The following is a 10,310-nucleotide window of genomic DNA, read 5'->3' as shown; positions in this document are numbered from 1 at the left end:
TTTCAACAACTGGTGCTGGTTCAACTGGAGGTCAAACATGTGGAAGAATGAAAATCGATCCATCTCATCTCCTTGTACAAAGCTTGAGTCGAAGTGAATCAAGAACTTCCACATGTAACCAGATACACTGAAACTTATAGAATAGAATGTGTTGAAGAGCCTTGAATACATGGGCACAGGGAAAATTTTCTGGAACAGAAAACCAATGGCTTATGCTCTAAGATCAACAATAGACAAATGGAACCTCAAAAAATTGCAGTTTCTCTAAGGCGAATGTAGAACAAAACTGCCACCAACATATTTGGAAAAGGTTGTTACCAAACCTACATCCTCTAGAGGGAAAATATCAAATATATACCAAGAACTCAAGGAGTTAGACTCCAGAAAATCAACTAACCCTATTAAAAATGGGGTACAGAGCTAAACAAAGAATTATTAACTGAGCAATATCTGTTCAATATCCTTATAAATCAGGGAAATGCAAATCAAAACAATGCAGAGATTCTTCCTCACACCAGTCAGAATGGCTAAGATCAAAAACTCAGGTAACAACAGAAAGATGCTGGCGAGGATATGGAGAAAGAGGAACAAGCTGGTACAAGGAACAAGAGGATTGCAAGCTGGTACAACCACTCTGGAAATCAGTCTGAAGGTTTCTCAGAAAATTGGACATAGTACTACCTTAGGACCTGGCAATACCACTCCTGGGTGTAAACCCAGAAGATGCTCCAAAATTTAATAAGGACACATGCACCACTGTTCATAGCAGTCTTATTTATAATAGCCAGAAGCTGGATAGCCAGATGTTCATAGCAGTCTTATTTATAATAGCCAGATGTCCCTCATCAGAGGAATGGATACAGGAACTGTGGTACATTTACTCAATAAAGTACTGCTCAGCTATTAAAAACAATGACTTCATGAAATTCTTAGGTAAATGGATGGAACTAGAAAATATCATTCTGAGTCGGGTAACACAATCAAAAAAGAACACACATGATATGTACTCACTGTTAAGTGATTATTAGCCCAATGCTTGGAACAACCACAATAAAATTCACAGACTACATGAAACTCAAGAAGAAGACCAAAGTGTGAATACTTCAGTCATTCTTAGAAAGGGATACAAAATACTCCCAGGAGGAAATATGGAGTGAAAGTGTGGAGCCGAAACTGAAGAAAATGACATCTAGATATAGCCCCACCTGGGGATCAATCGAGTATACAGTCACCAAAAGCAGATACTATTGTGGACATCAAGAAGTGCTTGCTAAAAGGAACCTGATATAGCTGTCTTTTGAGAGGCTCTGTCAAAGCCTGACAAATACAGAGGCAGATACTCACAGCCAATTATTGGACTGAGCATGGGGTCCCCAGTGGAGGAATTACAGAAAGGACTGAAGGAGCTGAAGGGGTTTGCAACTCCATAGGAAGAACAATATCAACCAACTGCCCACCCCCACCCCTAAGAGCTCCCAGGAACTAAACCACCCAACCAGAGTTCACATGGAGAGACCCATAGCTCCAGCAGCATATGTAGCAAAAGATGGCCTTGTCGGGCATCAATGGGAGAAGAGGCCCTTGGTCCTCTAAAGGCTAGATGCCCCAGTGTAGTGTAATGTCATGGTGGGGAGGTGAGAGTTGGAGGGTATGTGGGGGAAACACCCTCATAGAAGCATGGAGAAGAGAATGTGACAGGGATAGTCCATAGGGGAAACTGGGAAAGGGGATAACATTTGAAATGTAAATAAAGAAAATATCCAATAAAAGAAAATAAAAATAAAAGAAAGTAAGAAAGAAAAAAAAAAGACTGAAGCACTAAGGCTGCAAATGAAAAATTACTGAAATTTTCAGTCTTTAGAGTTAATTCTGTGCCTGCTTGAATTGTGTTTTCTTAGTCTTTTGAAACTTAGAATTTTGCATTTGAAACATGAAAGCTGGCATTACAGGTACAGAACTTAATCTGTTCACTTGGGTGGCTATACAATGTGTTGGTTCACAGAGTGCTAGGTTAGACTGCACAATCTCTCACATCCACCTAATTCTGGGTATCAAGGACAAACTAAATTTAAAAGCCTGTGTAGGAGATTGGGAATCTATTAATACTGATATTGCATATGTAGAATGTGGCATTTGAAGTATCTTTTCCATACTATGCTTAAATAGAGCAATATAAATTCCATGGGATGTGCCTAGAATGCCTTTCTGCACTATTTACTTGTGTATAGGATGCAATAAGTATTTGTAGGCAAATATCAACAATATGATGGCATGCTAGCATAATTTGACAAAGACAGCAACTCCTCCTGCACACACATCAATCATGGCATATCATAAATGAATATACCGCTTTGTTCAGAGTCTTATAAAATTGCTTTAGAACACTGAGCCATAAAGCTCTTAGCTTAATGAGTTGGTAACATTTTGCAGATTTGCTTAAAACATGTTGCTTTCCAGACTGTGTTAACAGATTCCAACACTGCTTGCCAACACACTCATCCTAAACAATTACATTAAGATCCATAAGGCCATGTTTACAGTTCTGAGAAGCGAATGTATTGTTAATGGGCCATAAACTATCCTCTGATTCAATGCATTGGCTTTTTGGAATTTGTGTAATAGTCAATGGAAAATTTCCAAAATCTACTTGGCATGCAAGTAGAATTGGCTTCAGGGAAATAAAAGTGAATGCTGAGAAGTATCCTTTCCACACATTTCTAATCTGATGTGATATATATATATATATATATATATATATATATATAACAATTTAAACAATTTTGAAAGATTTTGACTGCAGTTTACAACAGTTTTATATGTTATGGCTATGAGTAAATATCATGATAAACCATAAAAATTCCTATGTGTAAAATATTCTCCATTTCTCCTCCAATGTTCTTTTAAATCTCTTGTGAAATTACTGCATCAGTTAGCCCCAAATAGTCTGTGAATAGACATTCATTGCAGCTTCATGCTTGTCAGGTCTGCTATTATCTGAGGCTGTTTTCTGGTTACCAACCAAAAGCTGAGCTAGTTAAATGACTGTTTTCAACCTTCCTGTGGAACTCTAACTATTCTCATAACAGTTTTCAATCTTTTTATCTTCCTACATTTTCCCCTTAGATTCTGTTGTCTACATTTCTGCTCTATTCACTGCTCACTCTATAGACAGCTTTCTAGTGTCGGGCTAATATTTCTCAGTTCCTTTTTCCAGATGGATCCACTTTCTCTTACTGATAATTTCCATTTATCTCAATGTGTTTTTTTAAAATTAATTCACATGATGCTTTGCAAGTCTGTTCCTTGTTTAACTATATTTCCTCAATGCTGAATGTCATTGCAGCTTTAAAATTATGTGCAACTTTATATAAGAAATTATGCTGTGTCCTAGGCAGATATAAGAATATCTAGAAGCAGGAATCTATAAATTATATGTATATATGTATATATATGTGTATGTATGTATATATGTATATATATATATATATATGTATATACACCCATCCTTCCTTTGTGGGTCTTTTAGCTGATGGATAGTTGCCAGTGCCAAACACAGTGAGACTATGAAAGCAGTGCTGATTCTTGGCACAGTTCCTGACCTAACACTGATATTGAAGACAGTAATGATGATCCCTAATACCTATTTTCTGCTTGTTGCAGTCTAGACACCATTATAGTCACACAGAAACTCTCTCATGTTTAATAGGATCTAAATTCAAAACTAATTATTATCAATAATTTATGAAAAAAGCAACCTTTAAAAAGTAATGTCAATAAGCTGTAGATTTAAACTTCAAATCAAGTAATTCTGATTCAAGAACCCACAAAAATGAAATGATGGAACCTGGAGAATTCTCTAAAATTTCTATCATTTACTTTACCTTGTATCCCCACTGTGATGTTCTCAGGAGGCTAATACCAATTATTATACTTAAAATTACACAACTTACAAGACCACAAAATTTAACTCTTTTTTATAACCATGAGGATCAAGAAGTAACCATTCAGACACTAGACACCCTAATCTCAAGTCTTCTGGTTAAGAGCTTCTCTAGGCTGAACTTGACCCATTATTCCTAGCTTGTATACCCTCATGTTGCTTTTAAAATATTATGAATATTTCATCTCTTTCTGTGCAAACACAATAAATATGCTACTTGCACATTTATATTGGACTTTTGACCAACTGAATAATCTTCCTGTCCAAATGACATAATGTAAGCTTTATTTATTCATGGATGAACAACTAAAGTTAAAAAGTTAAAAAAGTAGTTCTCCTGTGTGCATGCTTAAATCTACATTCTTTCTGATCTTTTTGACTTACTGAAAAAAACATTACCCTGATCCCCAGTGGAGAAATTTCATTTATGTAGAAGCAAGAAACTCAACGATGACTTTAGGATGTAGCTCAGGGGTGAAATACTTGTCTGATATATGCAAGAGTTAAGATTCAAGTGTTGCCAGGTCACCATGGGCACAAACTCGGTGGATAGTCTCGTGGTCCCCAGAGGACTCTCCACACTGCAGGTGCCCTAGCACACCCAGGATCTTGGGATCAATGGTGCGTGGAATGCAACATCTGTTCCAAAACAAGCAGCAAGGGCCTGTGCCAGCAGGAAAAGGGACACAGGAAACCCGCCGGACCAGTGGCTGGTGTTCATACTGGTTGGTGGATGGTCCCAAGGTCCCCCAGAGGACTCTTCATGAAGCAGGCACACTAGCAAATCCAGGATCTTAGGATCACTGGGGAGAGTTGCCTTCCAGAGAGGGCTTGGACCCCAGGACTCAGGTGAGAGAGACATCTTTTATCCTGGGTCTCAGAGACCAGTCCACTCAGAAGAGCACGCAGGCCACAGAAGCAACAGAGCTTCTTGGACAGGGTCCCTTCAGGCCTTCATCCTCAGCCAGGAGGCAGAGCTGAGACCCAGACTTCTGGGCACCTTCCCCACCAGAGGACAGTCGACCTCCAGGGAGGGCTCTGACCCCAGGACTCCGGTGAAAGTGCCATCTTGTATCCCAGATATCTCAGAGACTAGTCCATGCAGGAGAGTGCATGGGTCTCAGAAGCAACAGACCTTCTTGGACAGGGTCCCTTCCAGTCTTCACTTTCAGCCAGGAGGCAGATCAGAGCAGCAGAGCTTTGTGCACTTTCTCTGCAAGAGGAGAGCTTGCCTGCAGAGAGAGCTCTGACAATTGGGAATCAGGAGAGAGTTGGACTCCTTAGAGTGCTGACATAGGCTAACAGAATCACAGGAGGAACAAGCTCTAGCCAGAGAAAGCTAGAACATCTAACACCAGAGATTACCAGATGGCAAAAGGCAAACTTAAGAAACTTACTAACAGAAACCAAGACCATTAGGCCTCATCAGAACCAAGTACTCCAAACACAGCAAGTTCTGGATACCCCAACACTCCTGTCAAACACGATTTGAATTTAAAATCATATCTCATGATGCTGGTAGAAGATTTTAAGAGGGGCATTAATAACTCACTTAAACAAATAGAGGAAACACTGCTGAAAGGGTAGAAGTCCTTAAAGAGGAAGCACAAAAATCCCTCAAAGTTTACAGGAAAACACTGCTAAACAGGTAGAAGTCCTTAAAGAGGAAGCACAAAAATCCCTTAAAGAATTACAGAAAAACACAACCAAACAAGTAATGGGATTGAAAAAAACCATCCAAGATCTAAAAATGGAAGTAGAAACAATAAAGAGATCACAAAGGGAAACAACTCTGGAGATAGAAATCCCAGGAAATAAATCAGGAAACATAGATGAAAGCATAAGAAAGAGAATTCAAGAGATGGAAGAGAGAATCTTAGGTGGGCGCAGACGATTCCATAGAAAACATGGGCACAACAATCAAAGAAAATGCAAAATGCATAAAGATCCTAACTCAAAACATCCAGGAAGTCCAGGACCCAATGACAAGAGCAAACCTACAGATAGTAGAAGTAGATAAGAATGAAGATTTTCAACTTAAAGGGCCAGCAAATATCTTTAACAAAATTATAGAAGAAAATTTCCCTAACCTAAAAAAAGAGATGCCCATGAACATACAAGAAGCCTACAGAACTCCAAGTAGACTGAACCAAAAAAGAAATTCCTCCCGACATATAATAATCAGAACAACAAATGCACCAAATAAAGATAGAATATTAAAAGCAGTAAGGAAAAAGGGTCAAGTAACATATAAAGGCAGACCTATTAGAATTACACCAGAATTCTCACCAGAGACTATGAAAACCAGAAGATCCTGAACAGATGTTATACAGACATCAGACAACACAAATGCCATCCCAGGCTACAATACCCAGCAAAACTCTTGAATTACCATAGATGGAGAAACCAAAGTATTCCATGACAAAACCAAATTCCCACAATATCTTTCCATGAATCCAGCCCTTCAAAGGATAATAAAGGGAAAACACCAACACAAGGAGGGAAATTATTGCCCTAGCAATCTTCCAACAAACATAAAAGAAGATAGCCCCAAGAACAGAATCCCAAATCTAACAACAAAGATAACAGGAAACAACAATTACTTTTTCTGTAATATCTCTTAATATCAATGGACTCAATTCCCCAATTAAAAAAAAAAACATAGACTAACAGGACCCAACATTTTGCTGCATACAGGAAACTCACCTTAGGGACCAAGAAAGACACTACCTCAGAGTAAAAGGCTGGAAAGCAATTTTCCAAGCAAAAGGTCTCAAGAAACTAGCTGGAGTAGCCATTCTAATATCGAATAAAATCAACTTCCAACATGAAGTTATCAAAAAAGACAATGAGGGGCACTTCATACACAGCAAAGGTAAAATCTTCCAAGAATATCTGTGCTCCAAATGCAAGGGCATCCACATTCATTAAGGAAACTATGGTAAAACTCAAAGCACACATTGCACACCACAATAATAGTGGGAGACTTCAACACCCCACTCTCAACAATGGACAGATACTGGAAACAAAAACTAAACAAAGACACAGTGAAACTAACAGAAGCTATGAAATAAATGCATTTAACAAATATCTACAGAAAACTTTACCGTAAAACAAAAGGATATACCTTCTTCTCAGCACCTCATGGTACCTCCTCCAAAATTGACCATATACTTAGTCAAAAAACAGGCCTCAACAGATAGAAAAATATTGAAATTATCCCATGCATCCTATCAGATCATCATGAACTAAGGCTGATTTTTCAATAACAACATAAATGATAGAAAGCCAACATTCACATGAAAGCTGAACAACACTCTACTGAATGATAACTTAGTCAAGGAAGAAATAAAGATTTTAAAGACTTTTTAAAGTTTAATGAAAATGACGTCACAACATACCCAAACTTATGCAACACAATGAAAGCATTCCTAAGAGGAAAACTCATAGCTCTGAGTGCCTCCAAAAAGAAACTAGAGAGAGCATACACTAGCAGCTTGACAGCACACTTAAAAGCTCTAAAACAAAAGGAAGCAAATTTATCCAAGAAGGTTAGATGGCAGGAAATAATAAAACTCAGGGCTGAAATCACCAAGAGGAAACAAAAAGAACTATACAAAGAATCAACAAAACAAGGATCTGGTGTTTTGAGAAAACTAGATAGATAAACTCTTAGCCACACTAACTAGAGGGCCCAGGGACAGTATCCTAATTTAAAAAATCAGAAATGAAAAAGGAGACATAACAATAGAACCTGAGGAAACCCAACACATCATCAGATCATTCTACAAAAGGCTATACTCAACAAAACTGGAAATCCTGGATGAAATGGACAATTTTTTACAAAGATACCAGACACCAAATTAAATCAGGATCAGTTAAACAATCTAAACAGTACCTATCGAGTAAAGAAATAGAAGCAGTCATTAATAGTCTCCCAAATGAAAAAAGCCCAGGACCAGATGGGTTTAGTGCAGAGATTACCAGAGCTTCAAGGAAGACCTAATTCCAATTCTCCTCAAACAATTCCACAAAATAGAAACAGAAAGTTCTCTACCCAGTTTATTCTATGAAGACACAATTACTCGGATATCTAAACCACTTAAAGACCCAACGATGAAAGAGAACTTAAGACCAATTTCCCTTATGAATATTTTTTTTTACTCTTTCACAACAGATTTTATTGGTTGAGAAGCAGAGTACAGACATTCCAATTCTTATTCACGTACCCAAAAAGAGCCATATACTGTGTTCACGTACCCAAACTCTGAAGTCACATTGTGTTCATGTGCACAAATGAAGAGCTACATATTGTTTTTCTTTGAACTTATTCCAGTGATGTTCCAGCCTCAAACTCAGCAAGTTCCCCCAAGACCTCTCTTAACAGCCAAATGCCTGTATTCCTCAGTTCCACCAATTCACAATGTTATGCCACACACAGAACAGAATCAGGATTTCCATCTTTCACAGCACATTATCACAACTGTTAGGAAAATGGACTGCCATGACCACAGACATCACAGTTCTGACAGGGCAAGGGCCAAGGACTGGCTTTCTTACAAAATGGTTCTACTAGAAACACGGGACCAGATAGAACTGAAAATATTCCAGACACAAATGCACGACTGAGACGCCAAATTGCCATTTAGTATGCTTTGTATTATAGGATATAAAACTAGCCCCATCTACGGAATGTTATGGTGACCCCCGAGACAGTCACAGCCTCTCCTGATTCAGTATCCTGCTATTTTCTGGTTGTACCAAAAAATAAACAACCAGCAAATGATTTAACCTCTTAAAAAAACCATTTACACTTAAAAAATGGGATGAGGTGGGATCCCCTCACCTTTTAAAAATGTTTCTAGAGCTACTAAAAAACTCGCANTTACAAAATAGTTGATAAAAATATTCCTCTGGATTGTACAAGAAGGGAGGCGGGACCACTGACAGACGTGATGGATGCTTAGTCGGACTTAGCTTCTTTCTCTTCTTCAGAGGCGGGACTCTGGTTTTCCCTCTCTCCATTTTCTGCAGGCAGCTCTGTGGTTTGCTGGTCAGCCACGTCAGCCTGTTTGCCCTTCGCTCTCCTCTTCCCTTTTATCTGCACTTTTTTGTCTGATGCTTTATCCTTTCCCGCGGCCTTTTTCGGCTTTGCGTCCACCTTGGCAGGGGCGGGCTTGGCCGAGAGCCTTGCGGAGTGGCGCTTGGGCTCCGCCTTGGCCGCTCCATCCGCGCTAACCTTCCTCTTGGGCATCGTGGTGGCGCGGGGTGGGAGATGCGTGCGTTGTCGGATCTGTCACCGAGGAGCCGCACTGCCAAGCTGCCGCTGCCACCACCACAAGAACTGCTGCGACCCCGTCCTCCCTTATGAATATTAATGCAAAAATACTCAATAAAATCCTCGCAAACTGAATCCAAGAACATATCAAAATGATCATCCATCATGATCAAGTAGACTTCATCCTAGGGATAGAGACATGGTTTAATATACAGAAATCCATCAACGTAATCCACTATATAAACAAATTTAAAGAAAAAAACTACATGATCATTTCATTAGATGCTGAGAAAGCATTTGCCAAATTCAACACCCATGCATGATAAAAGTCTCAGAAAGGTCAGGAATTCGAGGCCCATACCTAAACATAATAAAAGCAATATACAGCAAACCAGTAGCCAACATTAAACTAAATGGAGAGAAACTTTAAGCAATCCCACTCAAATCAGGGACTAGAAAAGGCTGCCCACTTTATCCCTTCCTATTCAGTTTAGTACTTGAAATCCTAGCCAGAGCAATTAGACAACAAAAGGAGATCAAGGGGAAACATATTGGAAAGGAAGAAGTCAAAACATTATTATTTGTAGATGATATGATAGTATATATAAGTGACCCTAAAATGTCTACCAGAGAACTCCTAGACCTAATAAACAGCCTCAGTGCAGTAGCTGCTTATAAAATTAACTCAAACAAATCAGTGGCCTTTTTCTACACAAAGGATAAACAGGATGAGAAAGAAATTAGGGAAACAGCACCCTTCAAAATAGTCACAAATAATATGAAATACCTTGGTGTGACTCTAAGTAAGGAAGTAAAGATCTGTATGATAATAACTTCAAGACTCTGAAGAAAGAAATTCAAGAAGATTTCAGAAGGTGGAAAGATCTCCCATGCTCATGGATTGGTAGGATTAATATAGTAAAAATGGCTATCCTGCCAAAAGCAATCTACAGATTCAATGCAATCCCCATCAAAATTCCAACTCAATTCTTCACAGAGTTAGAAAGGGTAATTTGCAAATTCATCTAGAATAACAAAAAACTTAGGATACCAAAAACTATTCTCAACAATATAAGAACCATTGGTGAGTCA

At 38.7% G+C, this 10,310-nt stretch overlaps 1 protein-coding gene across 1 annotated transcript; it reads right to left on the bottom strand.

Moving 5' to 3' along the window:
- Positions 1-8,578: 8,578 nt before the first annotated feature.
- LOC110308389 (non-histone chromosomal protein HMG-14) lies at positions 8,579-9,194 on the bottom strand. The gene has a single exon (XM_021180859.1). It carries the CDS (start codon positions 9,192-9,194, stop codon positions 8,904-8,906), a length of 291 nt encoding a protein of 96 aa, XP_021036518.1. The 3' UTR covers positions 8,579-8,903.
- Positions 9,195-10,310: the final 1,116 nt, after the last annotated feature.

Source organism: Mus caroli, chromosome 13 (assembly GCF_900094665.2).
Source record: "Mus caroli chromosome 13, CAROLI_EIJ_v1.1, whole genome shotgun sequence".
NCBI lineage: Eukaryota > Metazoa > Chordata > Mammalia > Rodentia > Muridae > Mus > Mus caroli.
Note: the sequence above shows the minus strand (reverse complement) of the source record. Positions and strands in the feature narration are given on the sequence as shown.